The 21328-nt window shown below is 40.0% G+C and overlaps 1 protein-coding gene across 1 annotated transcript; it reads right to left on the bottom strand.

Annotated features, from left to right (window-relative positions):
* Positions 1–353: 353 nt before the first annotated feature.
* Positions 354–21325, bottom strand: CFAP57 (cilia and flagella associated protein 57). Its single transcript, XM_026033261.1, has 22 exons — positions 21169–21325; positions 20774–21090; positions 19130–19413; positions 18765–18969; positions 18148–18300; positions 17178–17317; positions 16336–16501; positions 15828–15941; positions 15132–15344; positions 14408–14581; positions 13095–13256; positions 12474–12629; positions 10587–10680; positions 9505–9695; positions 8595–8768; positions 7276–7434; positions 6699–6842; positions 5398–5514; positions 4463–4597; positions 4236–4379; positions 1016–1142; positions 354–736 (listed from the first exon to the last, which is right to left on the bottom strand). Exons 1-22 carry the CDS (start codon positions 21323–21325, stop codon positions 534–536), a joined length of 3729 nt encoding a protein of 1242 aa, XP_025889046.1. The 3' UTR covers positions 354–533.
* Positions 21326–21328: the final 3 nt, after the last annotated feature.

Here is a 21328-nt window from a genome sequence, read left to right as displayed (position 1 = left end):
ACTGCTAGTTAAAGGCTGCCTTTGCAGGCTAATTATTATAGCTGTTCAGAGTAACAGTGACATCTATCTCATATTATGTGCAGTCATGTGTATGGTTAGGCACTTCCTAGGCTGAGACTGATTTTTGCAGCATGACACAACACCAAATAAGAATTCTAGCAGAAAAGGTTTACAGAGCTTGACTAGCACTTTTGGATTAGGACAATGGTATTTTTTTCAGCAGAGGGGTGTGTCCTAGGATGAAGGCACAAAGATCAATCTTGCATTAGCATAAGTTTATTGTTTTTCTTCTCTAGGCTCCTAGGTAGCAGACAGGTTTCAGACCAGGCATGCTTAAGGGCAAGGTAAATCCACATGGAAAGGGTAGATTCTCCAAAAGAAAGATGGAGAGAAGCAAGGGCCTCGTGTTTCAGAGTAGTGAGTGCTGCATCAATGCTCCTACTGGAATAGTACAGGATAGAGCAAACCTAATCAATCTGATCTTGCCAGGAGAATACAATAGTGTAAGGTGTTCTTGAACCAAGTCATTCTGGCTATGTCCCGTGGCTTCCTTCCAGCTTCAGCACAGGAAGCTTTCCATCTGAGAGAGGCTGAACTGCAAAGACCTGCCCCTTCTCTTGGATTTGGTCTCGCAGTCGTTGGATTTCTAGCTGCTGCATTTCTATGATTTTTTCACTTTCTTTCTCTGCATTCAACCTCAGCACAGCTGGGCTGGAGAGAAGTTCACTCGAGGGCACTAGAAGATATAAGAGAAGAGAGAGCAAAGTAACAAAGCTTCCAGCTTGCAGAGTTCTTGGGAATGAGCAAGGATAGGCGTTTTTCAGGGCTGAAGGAGTAGAGCCACAGCAAGATTCTGAAGTATTCAGGAGTTTCTACTACTTACATTACAGTATAACAGGTACTACCAGGCAGACAAGCTGGAAATATACAGAGTAACAGAACTGTTCATAGATAACAAAGAGGGCTTTTAAAATGAAAACTGTTAGTATGGAGACATACAAGAAGCATTATTCACCTGGGTCTTGCATTACTTGCTTTTTCTTGATTAATCCTAACGTTGACTGGAGGTCATGTACCTGGGTGCGGGTCACCTTCAGTTCTCGACGCAACTCATTAATCTCCTTAATCAGACTCACATTTTCCTGCAATAACAAGAGGCTCTATAATGAAAAGTGCATATAGCACCTGGCTTAGCAATATGTACCCTGCTGTCCATGGGAAAGGACACCGGAGAGCACATACTGAGCTCAGGTTATCCACACAGCACACAGTATTTAGGGCAAGGCTATAGTACAGATCTGATATAAACCATCAATGTTCTAATCACACTCCTCGTGAAGCTGGTATTTGTTTTGCTTTCCTGACTGCAGCTGTACTTTAAGATATCATTTTCTTTGCTGATTCCACTGTGAAGCTTGAGTCCTTTCCTGAGAGGGATTTAATTAATTCAGAATTAATGTGAAGAAATTCTGTTTCTCCCTCCAGTGTRCAACATTTTGCTTTTCATTTGCCACATGTGTTTGCTCACCTAAATTACATATGTAACTCCCCATGTTTCTTCAGAGTCCTCTTCATGTTGACTAACATCACTTTTCAACACCCCTCCCAAATTATTAAGAAATATATAAATCATACAGATCCTTGATATAGCCACTGCTAACATTTTGTTACAGGAAAAAATGGCCATCCAGTCATCTTTCTTTCTTTTTTAGCCAGTTTTCAGTGTATAAAATATCAACCCTATAAATGTCACAGAGTATGAAATATCTTGCTGGAATACTTGTACAGATTTATGTAATATGGACACACAATTTGTTCCTACACAGCACACTGATAAAAATATTAGCACCATACAAAGGTCAATGTAGTCCAGCTGGACAGCTTGGAACAGGTTAGCAGCAAGACACTGTGCTCACAGCAGCTCTCTGCACAGAGATGCCCTCCAGGATATCAATCCAGCAGCAGTAACTGAAGGGGCTTGCATGTGCTAAGATTATAAATACTTGACACTAAGGAAAGTATTCTGAGTGTGCTTGAGTGCCTCAGCTGAGAGTCACCCGTCCGCAGACCCAGACACTGACACAGAGGCAGACGGTGGAATGCGTTAAGGTCTGAACTTGTTGGGCAAGAGCAGTGGTTTTGACAGTGATTGTGTTAGACTTCAGATGTAGGATAAGCTGATGAGCTGAAGACTGCTCTAAAATAAGTAAACAATAATATTTTGTAGACTCTGACTTTGTTAATTCAAGTCTTTAAACATGGATGAAATTTGGCAACTGTGCGTTTATCCCAGAACGTGATCCTGAAAGGAACCCATGAAGAGGATGACTTCCAAGACCCTCACAGCAAGACTTTTTCATTAACAGTGCTGTGGATCAYGTACACCATTTTTGTTTAAGTGCACATCTTTGGTATTGAGTCATAAGTTTACTCTGGGTAAACTGATGCAGCTGAACGCCTGCTATCAAGTGAAGATCTTGCATTAGGTCCATGGCACAGTGTCACATCTCTCCCGGGTGAGGCAGCCTGGGCTACGCAGAACTGCTTTGCCAGCCTTGCTGGATGCCAAAAGGCTGCCTCTTGACAGTGATAATGCTTTTCTGCAGTGGCTATCTGCACTGATCAACCTTTAAATCAGCCCTTGCAGTCTGAGAAAGCCTGCACTGAAATAAAATGATCGTGCAGTGAGTTAAAATAAATGCACATTATAAAACTTAATGTCAAAAGATGTGGCAAAGCAGAAATTGTTTCAAAAATACATTGATCAAATGCACATAAGATGAGGCCATCAGGAAGGACTGCATATCATGTACGGATGCAATCTACAGCCTAGGAAGTCCCTACAGTGCTGACTGCCAGAAACAGATAGGACATATTATAGAAATTATCATGCTATACATGCTTTTTTAAAGATATACTTTATAAGCACTGTTACTTCAAGATTATTCAGTGCACCTGTTCTAATGCATCCAGGTGATCGAAGAAGCCATTATGAATTTAGAAGATTTGGAAGTATAACTAACAGACTAACAACAAGCAACTTACCAAGTGGTAAGAATAATTAAAATTATCTTGACAGTTCTGATCAGCTGTTGCAATAGTYACTAATAAAATGCACCTATGAATAATCACTCAGAGAGAAATGTACAGCTCTGAAAATGTAATTACAAAAGAGAACTAATAGAAATACAGAGCTAGAAGGCTTTCAAGATGTCATTCACCTATTCAAAGAAAGGCCCGATAGAAGTTCATCTAAACTAGTCTTAAAAGACCACTGTGAAGGACTGGAAGACCATGATAATTCCTCCTGGCCATAAAGACTCATTAATCCATGAGCCTTCAGAGAACTGCCTTTTTCTTTGAAGAAACCGGGCTAGTTAGAACCTTTGATATCTTCATCTTCCAGATGTTTTATTAATTCAGTTTTAATCATCATTTCATGTTAGGCCTACTGATCCAAGACATCAAATATTATCATTGTAAGCACCATCTGTCACCCTATTCCAGCAGGGAAATTTTCCAGGTTATGTTTTGAAGCATCTCCTCTTCTGCCAAAGTGAAAATTTCTAACCCAGAGAAAATTTCTAAACCAGAGAAGTAGCACAGAATTAAAACAGGGAAAACAGGCCTAGGGAAGAAGATCACTGTTGCCTGCTCCTGAAGGAGGCTATGAAGAAAGTGTAAAAAAAAATAGAGGACCTAAGAGAGGAGAAGGGTATAAAACTCTGGAGGAAGCATAGTAAGTAACAGTGAAGAAAGGGCTAGCGAGGGGAAAGGGAAATGCTGACTGAGCAGAAGGAGATCATGGTAATAATAGATAGTGGGAGTGTTGTCCTCCCTGGAAATTAGCTGTTGGGCTGTTGATCTTTCCAATCCAACAGAAAACACACTGGATCTTTGGCCTCAGTGATTGCAAGTCTACCTTGCCCTGGAACAAGGATTCTGAGCAAGATGTCCTGGTACTGGTGGGCATATTCATCATTAGTTTTGAATTTCTTATGGAAACTTGAATCTGAAAAGCTTTTTTTTTAATCTCTGAAAGAAGTTTTTTGAATTCAGACAAGTAAAAGTGGGACTACATGGCCAGAAAAATCAGTCTATATAATAGCGGCAATTTCTGGCAAGAGAGTAAATAAAAACTATTTCAACTCTTAAGAAACTATATCAGCATAGGTGCTAAAGTTTCTTTAGTGCAGTTGCKTCCTTCCCTGTAACACAGGGAAAAGGCTTGTTACCTGCATGATGCGCACATAGTCGCCTCGATGGATTTCACTTTCCTTCACCACCTTCCTTTTTAAAGTTGCAAAATTCCTCTCAAGATGCTCTCGCTGCCTAATGAACTCCTGCTGCAAGTCTGTGTCTAATTCTACAGTCTCCACCTGAGGGGGGACAGCATGTTGCCTCAGTAATTACAGTACAAAATAAGCTCACGGGCAAGGAGAAGACAAAGGCCTTAACTCACCATGTCAGTTTGATGGACGTACTTAGCGTAGAGCTCACAGATCCTATCCTTCAGTTTTTTGGGATCCTGAATGTAGCCCACACAGTTATGAAGATCTGTTTTAAATCGTTTGATGAGAGCTCTCATATTTTGTTCCTGCAACAGTTATGTAGGTATACTCTTACCTGACTGATCAGAGCACTCCACATTGTGCAATACCTTGAAAGTTGAGTTGAACTGGTGAAAATCTCTATATGCTTTAAGTCYATTTATTTTTGTAAAATATGTCATTAAAGAAACCATGCTCAGTCTGTGGCCTGCATGTGGAATACCAGTGACAAATTTCAGCAGTAACACTTAACCCATGATATCTGCATGAGGTCTTGCCCGTGCCAGCACCCTCAAGTGAAGAATAGCACATTAGCACCAACGCTGTCCCACAGCATCCTTTCCCAGAGAGCCTATATTCTTATTTAGGAAAAAAAAGATACAAACAGTTAAAGAGAAAAGGCGAGGGATAAAGGATATATCAGATATGCATACTTYGATAGTTTCACATTTAGATTCCTTTCTCTTATTTGCTTTCTGCCAGTCCCCTCTCCCTTCTTTCTCTGTCCTTTATTGCTTCAATTTCAGTTCTTTTTGCTCCCTCAAGTCTGACCTGCTTGYTCTCAAACACAAGGAGCCCTTGTCTCCTCTGTGAACAAGCCCATCCTTCTTTTCATCCTATTAATGCCTGCGTATCACTGCAGGTGCTAACCCATATGTAGGTCCTACTTGGGTCCGCTGTGCTGAGATTTCAAGTTCGGGCAGGAAGTAGTAGCATGTTAGGCATGTGCCTCCCTGCTCGATTAAATCTGGGAGAATATAGGTGTTGACTTTTAGAACAAATTACATTTAAACAGCTGGAATCCTGCAGGCAGTGGGGACCACTGCCCAGTGGTCACAGCCCCTACCTTCTGCCTCTCTCTGTGCACCTCCCTGTCAGTTGCCTTTAACTTCTGCTGCAGTTCTGTGATATTCAGTTCCAACCGGGCGTTCTGCTTGTGGAGCCGTTCCAGTTCCCCCTCCATCTGAAAGGAAGCGGGAGGAGGAAATCAGGACTAAAAGTAGACATTACTGAAAAAAACAACATGAAAAAAACAACACGAAACAGGAAAAACGCAGAATTAAAGTACAGACACGATGGATTAGGTCCCCCTTCAGGTTGAACTGAAACTTAAAATTTAAAGTCAATCTTGGAACAACACTGCCCTCTGTCAGAAAATACAGAAAATACAAAACTGGATAGTTGAYGCAGTTTTCCAGGACGAGTATTTGAGTGATATCCCTTCATTTGCCTGGGCTGAAGTGGAGCTGTACTGTTCCATCAAAATAAGGACGAGTGGAGATGGAAATTAACAGTCAATACTGGAAAGAATAAGTGCAGCAATGAGAAGAACTCAGTGCTGAAAATGAAAAATTGCATGAAAAGTTGTGACTGTGTAAACAGAATGGGTAAATAAGAGGCACTGAGGACACTCCAGCACTTACTGATAGGAGATCATGACCAAAGGAGAGGGTAGGACTTTCATTATGCTAGTTGGATATGCATATAAAATGTTCGTTAGTTTGCATTTTATTTAAAAGGGCTTTTCTTCTGAATAGGCAGATTTCTGAAGAGAACTAGCAGGTCACTGACTGGCTATGTCACTGTAGTTCTAATTTGGCTCTGTTAAAGGCACATCAGTGGAGAGATTATGACAATGTGATATGAATGGATTGCCTTAATGAATATGCAAGCTATATACAAGTTTGCATGGAGCAGGTAAAGAACGGTAATTTGACTATGTACCTAACYTTTCCATTGGGTAGAGTTTGGAGAAATCTGTAACATTTTACACAGAAGTTCACCTTCTTTTCCTGCAGATCAGGAAAGAGAGTATCTCACAAGCTCTACAGGGTAGGCGGAGGCAACCGCATATGGATGAGAAATATTTTTGATCAAAACTGACATCGATGCAGAGTCTGGCATTAAATACTGAAACGAGAGTTTAAGTAACCATATCCATCACTGGTAGTATGTGATAAAAAGCTAAATAGCAGCTACTGTGCCTAGGTATTTTTAATAGGCACAAAGATACTGAGTCAGTGCTGTGTGTCCTTCAGAGAGGTCAAAGAGCAAACAAGGCAGAATCTTCTGAGGGATTTGCCTGGGCCATCTTTGTAACCAGTTAAAGGGGCTGGGTGGCAGAGGTCAAATGACGGTGTTCCTCACCTCATGGATCTGCTCCTTCATTACCATGATTTCATTTTCACGTGGTTGTATTTGCTTCTTAAGCTCCTTTATTTTGTAATCCAATACAAACTTGAACTTTTCCAGCTCCTGATTTTTCTTTTTTAGATCATATATCCGCTTCTCCTGGAGTAAATGGGTAGAGAGATCTATATCAGACCTAGCGCTCTTGAACAGACTCTTGGTCCAGGCATAGATATAACAGAAGCAAACATATCAGGTACAGATCTCGTGGAAGAACTGACTTTTGTCACACATCTCACACCAGTTGCAGGGGGAGGGGTGTCAAATAATGCAGGGCAATCTACAAATCCCAGAGCAGGGGATAAGAAACTCAGCAATCTGAACTTTGGCTCCTCAAGGAATGCTTAGAATGTGGGGAAAACATAAAGCTCCCCAAATAAAGACTACAAATTATTTAGGTTAAAACTGAGCTTCCAGTCACATCTCGGAGAGAACAGATACTGGATAATATCATAACACAATACTGTTAATATGAATATCTACATTCAATTAAAGGAGGGTCACTTTCTATAGAATCAGTCACCCGGTTTCTCACCTTGTCCTGGATAGTGTCATCTCTCTCTTGAATCTCCCTCTTCAGTGCTAAGATGTCTTTCTCCAGTGATGCAATGATGCCTTGCAGCTTCTGTTGTTCCAGTTTCATTTCCTCAATCTCATTGTTTCGGTCCTCAATGTCTTTCTGTAGGCTATTGAACTAGAGAGGAGACTAGGTAAGAATTAACCACCTCCAAAATTTAACCATCTTACTTGGTAAGGATTACTTAGACAGTGTGGGAGAAAGGATAGCAAACTGAGAGACTACAAGATTTAATTATCACTATAGGAAGGGTTTTAACTTGCTGGACTGTATGGAATAAAGYAAACAGCTGAAGGAGAGATAAACATTTAAAGTTGGGAACAATTGTGAGTAATAAGAGAGGCTCTGAAGAAAGCAAAAACATTTCTTACTTAAGCAAGGTGGAGATGAGGGAAAGATAGGCAATGAAAAGATAAGGCAATGAAAATTTTAATGTCATAAGCAGGAGAAAGAGTAACTGAAGAGAGAAGACAAAAAGATATTGGTTTATATGAATGCAATAAGGCAGAAAATATCAAGACAGAATAACAATCCCTGTGTCAGTGCTAATAGCTGTGAAATCCAAGAAGGCTGAAAACAAGAAATTGGTCAAACCACAAGAACTGATCTTACACAATCCAAGTATCTAGAAGATATCAGAATTGAACACAGCATCACAATAAAGGAAGGCATAGAGGCAGAGAGCCTCTGTGTCTCCATCTAGACACTGAAGAAAGTGAAAATTAAAAAAAAAAAAGTCCCTTTAATGTCTTCAGACATTTATAATACCCACCTAGTGTAAGGGCTAAAAGGTTGTATCCCTCCTTAAAAATCCTAAGCTTATTGGTAGAAGCAATAAAAAATGATGGTGCATGTAAATYACAAATTGTCTACTGCATTAAATGAAGTAGTAGAAGTATTTTTCTAATAAAATACTTGCAGACTTGGAGAAATGAAAAGGTCYGTTTCTTGCCCATGATATAATTAACAATATTGTTTATTATTTATAATGTCAAACTATACAAGATAGCAAAAAATATACTAATAAAAACACATCATGTCTTTCTTTAGTTTTACTAGCGATGCAATCAGCACACATCTGCTGCTTCTTCTGCCCAGACATTGTAAAACGTGCAAAGTGTTTTACTGTAAGAAGAGCCAGTTATTCTCATATGTGACAGAAATGTTGAGCATGTAGAGACTACATTATCAAACCYTGATGTATCACAAACCACATTCAGTTCTCAGCTATAGGTCCCCAAGATTAAGTCTGATCTTAACACAAAAAAATCAGATACCCTTTTCCTCATGATTCCTGTTTCTCCTTTCAGTCGCAGGTTTGATTCCTTTTCTTCCTGGAGCCGCCTCTCATATTTGATTTTGATTTCCTGGATTTCTCGGTCTTCATCATCTTCAATCTGTTTCTTAATTTCTTCATATATGTGAAGTTGCTGCCTGATAGTCTCCTCTGTCTGTAATTATGGAAAACAAGCATTAGAGAAGACAATAGTATTTAGAGCCTGTGTTTAATGGATTCTTCAACTTCAACTGCAGGAATACTGTTTAGGTTCAGCAGTGTTGTGCAGTGTAAGCACAAAGACTTAGGCTTACAAACCTGAGAACTTGTCCCAAAAACTATTATCAGAGAGATTGCTTTGGTAGCAGAAAACGCAGACATGAGTAAGACTTGAGAGAATCTTTTAAAATTTTCATTTCTGGTGCATTAAGACCCATAAGAGACTTGGTTTTGCCCAAATTATGGAGGCAGGATCCTTGGGGACTTAGTGATATTGGCAATTTCAAAGACTAGAAGTTGATGTGTCACAGAATTCACCATTGCAGAAGTATTATCTCTTCACTAGAACAAGCACTTGACTGAATCTCTCTTTCTCAATGACAGTAAATATATCAGCTGTACTATGTTAATAATCAGGAATTCTTGCATGCAGGGAAAAGAGAGGTGAAGCTAAGAACACTCAAAGATGTTCTTCTTAGAAGATCACCTACTGAGGGCACAAAACCCACATAAGTTGGTAACTCAGCTGGGGTTTTCCTCATTACTATTCTATCTGTCAACATATTTCACTGTTTACAAGCAGATTAGGATTTGCATGCAGGGAGCCAACTTCTCTTGCCCTGGAGAATATCTTATCACAGTTGGAAATAAAAACACAGTCAATAATTCAAACTGCAAAGCAAGGTTCTTACCTCTTCCAACAAAACAGATTTCTCATTAAGTTTTTCTTCATAATATTCTGTTAGCTCCTCCAGAGCCTTGCTTTTGCTTTCCTCCAAATCATGCAATTGTTTCTCATACTCCTCCTGCATCCTCTGAGATTTCACTTGCAGCTCCTGGTATTTTTCGTTTTCAATTAACAATTTCTGATTATTGCTGGATTCTGATGACATTAAACATATGGAACTGATGAAACGATCAAGAAAATAAGGTCCATCCTATTTTTCTACAATTACTATTGTCTGCTTTTGTCTTTTTGACAGCTGGTTGCAGTTACTCTAGAAGCACCACCTCACTCTCTTCAACACAGTACAGTGGGTTTAGACTCTGTGACAATAAAAATATTTTACATGGGAAAAACATATCTTGAACTTCCTGCTCTTCCCTCTACTTATGGATCACTAATTATGCCTGTTGGAAAGCAGTCATTCACCTCTCTCTCTAGCTGTGTTTCTGCATACCTGACCATATCACTGCCTGGTGCCTCAGAACAGAATGTTGCTGTGTCCCACCCTGAACGAGTGCAAAACACACTGAAACTTCCTAGTCTGCTGTGGCAACAAAAGAGCACCAGCAAGTCTSTGCACTTCCTTGATAAAACGGCCAAAACGAAGCCATATAGGCACAGCTCCTCCACAGTATGAGCAGACAACGGCCTCTCTTCCTGCCTGACTTCTTCGGCACAAATTTTCACTATTTCTGATTTGTCTTGATTATAAATCCTGGGCCTGGGTACTTCCATATTGTATGCACTGTACAGCATCCTCCTTGTTAAGGTATTCCTGTTTTTTACACAGTTAACTATGAAATAAATGAAAAAATYACTAATCCCAGGAATCAAATAGCTAAAATACAATATCCCTATGTATGTTCTCATGGACATATATGCACTATAGTTTAGGCAGACTTTTTGCTGGCAATACTTTTATGACATACATGCCACCCATTTTACTTTGTACTTTGCACTGTGTTCACTTCTCCCTGTAACTTTATTTGCCATGAATCTACTGCGCTTTCTACAAATTCTACTTATAAACATATGTTATAGTCTAACCTAGGTCTTGCACCTCCTTGGCCTGTTTCTTCATTAGCTCAAACAGYTGGTACTGGTGTTGTAGTTCCTGTTTTTCTTTTTCTGCTTGTAACACCTGGATTAAAAAAAAAAAGAAAATTTACTTTGAAAGTAGGCAAACCCTTGTCCAAATTCTTTCTGTTCTTGCGTGTGGTGGTGAACTCATAGACAATGCAATTTGTATCTTTGAAATCACTCACCAAAATAGGCTAATGACATGCATTAATAGCCAAGTTTTCCCTGGGATTAGTTAAAGGCAGGTTACAAAACTAGGGAAATCCAAAAGAAAGTAGCAAAAGGTATTCATATAATACAGAGTATACTCATAACTTACATGAGAGCCACAAGACCCTTCATTTCTTTGTGAATGTCTGCTTGAGGAGTAGTCACAGTTTCACAAGTTAACAGCAGAAACACCCATTTTATGCAACAGCTAAAAAGGTTAGTGAYAAATCTGTCCAAACCTGTCATTTTGTTTAACCTTAACACACTGATATTCAAACTGAAAGTGTGATTTACTTGCCTAGAACTTTTATTCACCTTCAAAGTCTTGCAAGCCTATAATCAACAAGCCTAAAGRAGAAGCATCACTGTAGCTGAGATTATTAAAACTCTATGGCCAAGCACTACCCATAAAAAGGCCTGAAGAACTGCAGAAGAAAGCTGGCCCAGAAAAACACAGATAGAGCAATCTGTAAGAAGCAAGAAGTTTCCTTCTCAAAGCTCAAGCTATATAAAAAATGAGGAAAATGAGAAGGGCTCAAACTCTGGCTACTTAAAATCAAAAAAAACAGAATAAAAAATGCCAAAGGGCAAAACAGCCTGAGGAAAATCTTGCAGAAAGCATAAAAATAAGTAAGCAAACGTCTTCAAAAAATCAAAGAGCAGAAGTCTGCCAGAACATTTGTAGGGCCAAGAGAAAAGAAAAAGATATAAAAGCAGCAGCAGGAGATGATAAGATCATAAAAATATAGTTAGTAGCTTGGCAAAGGTTCACACAGGGCTCCTCTATGTCACACTGAAAAACTGGTTGAAGAGACTGTGGTGCAACTGAACAAGATAAGAAGTAACAAATTACCAGGACAGGGTAATATTCATCCAAGAGCTTAAAAGGAACAGAAGGATGAAAGAACAGAATCATTAACCGCGATATATAATCTCTCACTCCAAGCCATTTCACTGCCAGTGACACTGCAATTGCATCACCTGCCTTCTAATTCTACAAAGGGTCCAGAAATACAGCAAATTACTGATCAGAAGAATGGTGTTTGTTCTAGACAAATGTATAGATATTTAGAAAACAGAAACAGTGAACACACAGATAAACAAGGCATTAGGAAGAACTATCATGGCTTTTGGAAAAGGATGTCCTGCTCCATGATCACAGAGGAATCAACAGACACATGAATAAAAGAAAATCAGGGGATATAGTCTGGTTCTGCTTTCAGAAAGCTCACATGGCACCTCACCAGGTGTTCCTGAAGAAGCTAAGCAGGCAACACACAAAGAAGACAGCACATAAGGACTATTGCTGGATCCTGTAGCAGCTGCAGCTTACGTGTGATGGCACGGTYGAATTTCTAGTTAAGTCTTGATGCCCAGCCCAAGGCAGCAGTCATTACTGACACTATTTTATGTGGTGATACAGCCTGCATGGGAAAACTAGCATAACCTCCATACTTAAAATGTACTTGGCTCAAAAGATAGTTTTATGCTTTACAAATACCCTGAACATCCTTATTGGAATGGAATACTTGATTTTTCTCGTGCTTTAATGGCATTTATATACCTATATATGAACACTTGAATTTAACCCTGTAGTGAAAGTAAAAGACTTTTTGATACTTACTGCTGCAATATGAATCATACCTCATGTTTGGTTTTAAGGCAGTCTATTTCCTGGGTGAAAGTCTCTTTTATTTCCTTTATTTTTTCATTACAGTTCATGTCCTTGAGCCGTAGCTGGTAAGCATTTTCTGTCTGTAGCTCCTTCACACGAATCTGCAGATCTAGCAACGCCTGACCCTAGAAATGGATGACAAGATACTGCTAACAGAGATACTATTTGTCATTAGCAAGTTTGTTAGGGATGTTGTATCTGCACACACATGTTTATGAAAGACAACTATGCAGAGAATTTTCAGACAGAAAGATCAAGAAGAGACCAATTTTCAGAACATCTTAACAGATGGTTCTCAGAAATGCAACTTTTGACTTCTCCACTCCATTAAAACTACTTTCAAGGGACTGGAGAAAGTATCAGGGAAAAGTGTAGATTTTTTTCCATCCTCACTGCTCCTACAATGCTGTTGATATTTTAATGAGCAGGTCCAGCTACTTGTTATAGCCTCTTCTTATGAAGAAAGCTGTGCCAGCCCTCCTAGACAGAGGGTCACACAGGCACAGCTAATCACAAACATTTTGAAAATATAATTCATAAACTGTAGACCAGGGACCCTGGAATTCCTGCACACTGGTTGCTCCTCCTACCTTCTCTTCGATATCTGATCTCATGATCAGTACTTCTTCAGCATATTCAACTTCCTTTTCCCGTTTCAGTATCTGACCTTCTTTATCATATACTTTCCAGACCAAAAAAGATCCATCCTTTGAAGCAGTCAGTAGAAATAGGTCATCATCTGTTACAAACATCTTAGAAGGAAGAAACGACAAAATAATAGTAGAGACAAGGGAAAATGGAGACCCAGTTTGCTTCTGTATCAATTTTTCCCCCATACCCACAGATTTCCTATCATTTCTACCAATGAGAATACTAATATAGCTTTGCTACCATCATTTTGATCATGTCCTCTASTCCTACTTCACCCAGGCCCAGATCACATGGACAGGGCCAGAAAAGCAGAACGCAGGAAGACACTGGATTCACTTCTGTTCTCTAAGCTGTAGGAAGATTTTCAAAAATAGAGAACTGACAAGATCTTCTAGATAATTATAGTGCCGAATGACAGCTCATATGACAATTCCAAAGGTCCCTAGCCTTTTTCTTTGAAAAGCTGGCTAAGTAACAGATAGATTAATGTTTTCTTTTGAATATACAAATAAGTCCAACTAGAGCTACCTAATAACAACTATTGTCACCTCCTCCAGACATCCTTGTGGCCATGTGCACAGTGCTCCTGGGAGCTGACAAGGTTTATGGGATTCCAGCGACAGGATTCCAGTGACAGAATTCAGATCCTAATGTTGGCTTGTGTGGCTCCCAGTCAAAGTTCTGTATTTGACAGTGATATTTAAAATGCCCAGACTATGAACTGTTTTAAGAAGATAGAACACATGCTGAAATATTCCATAGTCGGAGACTTCACACACTTTATCCCCTATCTTTTGGATAAGGGATATCTTTGGATGGATCTTAAAGACTGCTCATCKGCCTTTAAGAAATACACTGCAGTTACCTATCAGTGTTGCAATCTCTTCTGCAATATACCCTGCAGTGAATTGCTTAATATATTTATCCCATTCTCCTTTCCATTCCCACAAGAGTTTTTCAAGCCTGCATAACTTTATTTTCCTCTTTATCAGCTGTATCAAAGTTCTTCCTCAGAAGCGTGCCACATTAGGTATCTTTTCCAAGCTGCTGCAGCCCCTTTACCTTTTAGCCAGCAAAGGCCTATCTATTAATGTCTGTTTCTATAGACAGGACTCCTATGAATGTTTTAAACCTCATTTTCCACATGCTGGCTTAAACTTAATTTTAATACGATATACTATCAAATGAGAAGCCCACTGCAAAAGGGGAAGTGTGTAACTGGCRTGGCAAGGAAAAGAACATATTGTCTTACCTTTGTAACAGGACCTGCATGGGCYTGGTACTCATTGAACTCTGTGGGCAAAGGCAATGGGTACCTCATAGTTCGGATTGTGCCCAAAGATGTACCAATAAATAACATATGCCCAGAGTGGGAAACAGCTACTGCAGTATAAACAACATCAAAAGCAGGCACTTCATGCACGATCTAAAAAACAAACAACAAAAAAAAACAACACTATGTTCCATGATATTGTTACTTAATGTTAAGTAATTATGCAATGATTACTTATTGCATAACCAGTTTTTATATCACTACCTGAAGCAAACCTGTTAAAAGAATCTACATGCCTACAGGAGCAAAGCCAAGAACAGGAATTAGTATTAAGCTTTATACATGAGCATAAGTTAGCTATTTGTGCTATTTGATGTTTATCACATATGATTTACTACTGTTTTGGATTTATAAAAAAAAAGGATGTAGCCCACAGTAGTGAATAGATGCAATAAATCTTGATTTCAGCRAAAAAGTCAATACAATATTGCAAAGTTTTTTGGTTAGCAGAGTATTTTTAAGGAAATCCAAGTAAAGTCATAAAGCTACAGAAAAAAATCTCAAGTATCCTGGCAAAGGACATCAGAACATTATGATAACGAAAAGTGTCCATAAATACTGCAGTTACCTGAAAGTGACTGATTTTTGTCAAGTAGGTTATGGATCTGAGAGAATGTAGCAAAATCATACAGTGTTAACTCACCGAAGACTCTGAAATTTCCTTGAGTGTTTGGTCAGATCCAACAGCAAAGATGATTTTTGGAAAGGGAGACAGGGCAATGCTGCTGTAGTTGCAGGACCTGAGCACACATTCTGACTCCCTTTTACCTGACAACAAGTTCCACTCATATACAGCACCATGTGCATCACAGGAGACCAATTTAGCATCATCCGCACTCCATTTCACTGCACGTATCTAGAGAAATTCAATGTTTACAGACATATCAGAAGAAGTCATTTTACTGGGAAATCTGTGATAGTTTTGAAATCATACTTTTATATAAAAAAGAAAAAAGTTTTTCAACTAAATGTCTTTTAGCACTAAGAAAAACAGTTAAGAATTACTCTTTGACCATGCTGACAGACCAAAGCTTGCCCTRAAAATGACCAATGTAATTTTTTTTTTCATAATTTATTGGGATACTTTAAACTGCTTCTGCTACTTGCCAGTCCTTCTCTTTCAGTTTAACAACATGCTCTTTATATGCACCTAGTGTGTTCAAATGCTGAGTATTAGTTGATCTCTCCACAAAGAAAACTGACCTTTGYATTTCTATTTTGAATTTTTGGACACATTTCTGATCAAAGATTATAATTTACCTTTCCAAAACTTATCTTAAACCTATCAATTAGTGCTTATTTAAAACAGTCATATATATTATAGGGTTTGTTTACTGACCTTTCCACTATGCCCTTTCAGGTTATTAGTATTTTCAAAAGTAGTGGTGGAATAAATGTGAATCACATTTCCATTAACTGCAGCAAAAAGATGGCCTCCATTACTGAATGCACACTACAAAAAGAACATTATCACCCATTACTGAAGATGCAATGGATATAAAAAATTTATGCGCTGAATTCCACTGATATTATTTAATATCTGAATGCTACAAAAATAAAATCCTTTGATATCATTTACCTCTTAATGTTTTTTTAATTGATGATTTCCCCTATAACATTCACTCCTTCGGTATTTCTGAGCACACCACCCCTCCTACAGGTTCTCTGGTCCACAGTTTGCATCAGTCTCCAGGTTCATTTTCCAGTACTCAGAATCCTTTTCTCTTGGCTTTGATATTCTAAATCCTATTAGGACTATTGAAGAGGATCCTATCCCCTATCACGTTCCTAATCACTCTGCTCTAACTTGCAGGTTTCCCCAATATCATTTCTGAATCACTACTTACCTCTTTGCAACTTCTCACAGCAAATTCCTTAAAAACATGCATGTCTTCATACAACAGACTCATAAGACGTAGTTTATCAGAAAAACCAACCAAACAGAATAGGCCAGTGGGGTGAAGAGATACTGTGTATGCTTCCTCCTGATATTGCTTGTACAGCTCCAAAGTGCTGAAAGGGAGAACCATCACTCAGTATGCAACAGTTCAAACTCCCCATGCATGCCTGGTGAAACAACATCTGGCCCAGCAGGACAACTACAGCTACAATCTGACTCTGCCTTGTCCTTGCGGAAATGTGTTGCCAGTTGCTTATGATCACTGAGGTGTTACAGGAAACAAAGACAATGCTGAACCCTCTGCCAGACAGACAAGGTGGGGAAAGTGCAACAGAAAATACTTATTTATTGTTTTACAAGGAAAAAGGTGAATGAACTTTTAATTGCAAACATATATACACAAACATCTGTTCGAAGAGGTCTTTCCCTCTAAGGATCCTTAAAATCTGGACTCGCTTTGTTGAAGAACTAGGGCCAGGAAAAAGGAGACAGGACAACAACATCTTAAGACAAAGTTGAACAATATATTCCTAAAGATTTTTTTTCCAAAACATATGAGAAATTTGAAACCAAAATAGCATAACAGAGACAAGCTCTTATTCTGTTCATATTGATCCTAAAAGGACTGCATATTCACACTCCCCAAACCATATGAATAAGACTATTTGCATCCCACATGAGAATTTTACCAGAACAATATGGCTGTTCATATATGGATTGCTGCCGTTTCCTGCTAAATGCAATATACAGAAAAGCAAGAGATGAGAGCAAACACAAATAACTCTTTACTTGGTCTTGTAATTCCAGATGCGGACAGATCTGTCCAGGGAACAAGTAGCGACAATCGGCTTCCGGATACAGCTGTCGAGACCAGTGATGGAATTTGAATGTAATGGGAAATGCAGATGTATAAAATGAGCTAACTTCTCCTGAGAAGCAATGAGAACACAGACAAATCAAGCGAGAGCAAAACATAATTGTAGGTATTCAAAGAAATGCAAGTTAGGCAAACAATAAAACTGGACCTGCAATATTTTTGTTAAGACACTTAATTTCTGCTTAGATAAACATTTAAAAATAATCAAGTGCCGAGTAATAAACAAATTAATCAGAATGCTCAATAACAGCATGCTGGAAATTAAGAGCCAATAACATTTTGAACTGCAGGCACAAAAAAAAAAAAAAAAAAAAAAAAAAAAAAAAAAAAAAAAAAAAAANAAAAAAAAAAAAAAAAAAAAAAAAAAAAAAAAATCCAATAATTACATAACTCCTTTCTGTAAAGACTTTTTATATGACTGCATATAGGTAAGGTACTTAGTTCCATGCCAGTTAATTTCATTACAGTACATTTATCTCCTGTCCTTGGATCTTTTAATTCCTTTAGAGTATGGAACGTATTTCTTTAATTTGTCCTTCACAGCAGGGTTTTACTTCTAATTAGGACTTCAACAGCTACTATTTTAGACTAACATAAGATACCCATGGCTAACTTTTGTTTTTTTCATTACATTAATATTTCTGCATAATACAGCAGAGCATAAACTCAATGAGAGTTGCATTAAATATTCCTCTTTCAGTCAGCTGCTCCAGCAGTAATATGCACACTTAAATGGTCTTAACAGTGTTCTTCACAGTTTTACTGAGTAACATCAGGTTACCTTTAAAGGTTCACACCCTAGTGTGGAACATATTACAGCAAATGGCACTAAATAGCCTGTGCAGTGACAGTACAGTCCTTACTGGGTAAGATTGTACTCACTTTCACAATCTCCGTGGAAGGCATAGTGAACATGTAAAGCTGCTTTTTAGTTGTGCTAACAATCATCGTTTCCTCAGAGGGGCTGAAGCATATACATATAATGTCCTCTCTGTCTGACTGGTCTTGTTCACTGCTGCTGAAGTCCCGAGGAATCTGCACAAGGAATGCATTGCATGGGATATTACAGGTCCCTGTATTCTAGTAGTGGGCACACACACACACTTTTCATGCAGTGATTCTCTAAAAAGCATATACATAATATCAGCAATAAAATTTGGCTACTAAATAGTACCTAACCTCTGTGACAAAATACAGGACAAATAACCTGTTTCTATAGCCATTAAAGTTCAAACAGTTCAAAAAGAAAACCACAGCTCATTTCTTTTGTGGGAACCTTTGCTACCTTGCAAAAGGATGGTTGTCATTAACTTTCAGTGCAGCCTCTGACAAGTCACTTCCTTTCTGCATCACTAGGACTGTTAGCTAATGCTTACAGTGTCCTTTAAGGTCATACTAAAATTGATAATTAATCACTGAATCAGAAGCAAATAAAGAATAGGCTATCATTGTATAATTGTTTGGAAAGGCTTTTCTTCCTCTGTCAGACAGCCACCTACCCAGATTTCTTGAGTCTCCCTGTAGACATCCTTTTCCTCAGTCTTCTCAAACAGAAGAACAACCCCTGGGCTAGATGAACATGCGAAGCCTTTGGAATAAGCTGCAACTGCACATATTCGAGGCAAAGCATCTTGTAAGCCATTATCATCAGAAACCAGATCACAGGAGATATCAGAAGAATCAAAAGCAGAAAATGAAGTAAGACTTAAGAGGAATAAAAAAAAAGACAAAGAAAACAAGAATCAGTGGCAACCAAGATATTATAACCTATTCATAAAGGAGACAAAAAGGAAATCGATGAAAGATCTGCAAATAATTTTCACGCACAAGCACGAACCTATTAGTAATGGCCTCAAAGACTCACCTCCCAGGTTCTTTTGTTGTATCTTCTTCCAATTCCCTGGGTGGTATTTTGTACTCAACACTTGTCTCCCAGCGCATCTCTCCATTTTCAAGTATCATAAGCCTGCCTGTATCAGTGCCACATACAACTTTCTCTGCAGACACCCAGGCATGGCACAGGTAATTTTGGAGCTCTCCCCTTGGTAAAATCGTTGCCTTCAAAGTTCCTTCACTATATTTAAAAAGTTTAAAAATGCCATTTCCAGTGATACAAACCTGTGCATTGTCTTGAGGACTGAAGCTCACCTACAGAACAGGAGAGGGAAATTAATCAATTTGTTTAATTAGGTGTTTATTGGTGAAAACAGAGGAGCAGCAATCTCAACATCTAACACGAAAGACAGTAGGGGTAGAAAAGCCAAAGTTTTTCATGCTTAATGGGGCTTTTGACATCAGTGATCCCTGCAGTCACTTTCCCCTCTTCAGAAACCGAGAACTCATCAAGTTAGTGTTTGACGCAACCTCTGCTTGTAGCTGTACTGCAGAAGAGACAGCAACCAAGGCCACATCAACACATTTACCTGGAGGTCTCTTACCTCTCAAGAAAGATACTAATAAATGATGCGCAAAACAGGATGCAAGAATTGTTTGAGTGCCATCASGCTCTCAAGGCTCTCAGGCTCTCTAGGGCAATGCTCAGAATTGGACATAAAACAACCTGCAGGAAGCAAGGGCAGGAGCTCGTGGGGAAGATGAGCATTGCTCTTAATTCTCTCAGCTGTTCTGCTGTCTATAAGAAACTTTATTTTCAGAATACTAGTTTATAGCAAAATTCTAGATCCCTTTTTTAAAACCTCAAAATCAGAGTAATTTAGGGTGGAAGGGATCTCTTGGTTCACCTGGCCCAAGCCTCAACTTAGAGAAGGTCTTACTGGCCTCTCAGGACCATGTCCAACCAAGCTGTGAGGATCTCTAAGGACAGAGACAGTATTTGTCTCTGGGCTATTTTCCAGTGCTGCTTTCCAGCATTCTCATTGTGATTTTTCTTCTGTTTGCCTTGATAAGGCAAGGAAGAAGGAAGGAAAAGAGAAATTTCTCTATTCTTTGGCAATTTGCAACCAGCATCTCTATTTTTTTTTTTTTTTTTTTTGCTAAGCATCTGCAAGAACAACCTTTTCTCCAACTTCTTTGCAATTCCTCACTAAGATGACAACAACTGGCCTTTACTAGGCAACTCCCCTGACTCCCTCAGACCCTCTTCATAGGTTGAGTGCTCCAGTTCTTGCATTCAGGGTAACTCTGAGCTGGTTGTGGTCACCACAGTAGCTCCTTTTCTTTCTCTAGGGTTTCCCTTATCCGTCTTATGGCAACTTTTGAGTGTTGCAACATTGCAGGTGGTACTTTTGAATCTGAAGTTTGATCTTTTAACCCCTCCTTTCTGCAGTGGTGCAACAGGCTCCTCTGGGCCCGCGGCCAAAAGAACCAGTCACTTGTGAATCCCAACATCAAAAGCGGGTGGTGGAGGCACTTCCAGAAGCGCATTGCTGTGACCGTGGGTGTACTGTGGGTGTTAACAGCAGGCTTGTGTGCACGCCAGCTCTCTCAGGACTTCGTGTGGTGTCCCAGGAGAAATGGTGGAGCTGGAAGGGGCCTGGCTGTGCGGTACCTGGCAGAGGCCCTCGCCCGGGCCCTCGATGTGGGTGGTGGCCAGGAGCTGCTGTTTCTCCCAGAGCCAGTAGGCCAGGTGCACGTCAGGGGGGCCCGTGGCGGCCACCAGGTAGCGGGAGTCGGGGGAGAAGGCGAGCGCCACGAACTCGCGCGCCGGCAGCTCGGCGGCCGCCAGCGTCCGGCGCCGCCGCGTCGGGCCCAGCACCACCTCGAGCACCGTCACGGACGGCTGCTCCGCCACCGTCTCCGAGAGGGCCAGGTAGCGGCGGTTGGGGCTGATGGCCAAGGCCTGCATGCCCTGGCTCTTCTCGGAGCCTGCGGGGAGGAGAGGACAGGAGAGGGGTCAGGGCGGCCGCGGGGCCCCGCCGGGCTCGGCGCGGGCGCCACGGCCACCTGGGATGAACTTCTGCCATTTCTGCTCGATGTGGAACTGGACGCAGCTCGCGCCCGCCGCGTACAGCAGGATCTGCTCGTCGAAGAAGCAGAGGCCGCCGGCCACCTGCGAGCGGCACCCGAAGATGGCCACGGGCTGCGCCACCACCGCCGACATGTT

Source organism: Nothoprocta perdicaria, unplaced genomic scaffold, assembly GCF_003342845.1.
Source record: "Nothoprocta perdicaria isolate Ctin4 unplaced genomic scaffold, notPer1 scaffold_0, whole genome shotgun sequence".
NCBI lineage: Eukaryota > Metazoa > Chordata > Aves > Tinamiformes > Tinamidae > Nothoprocta > Nothoprocta perdicaria.
This window is presented reverse-complemented; position numbering and strand designations above follow the sequence as displayed.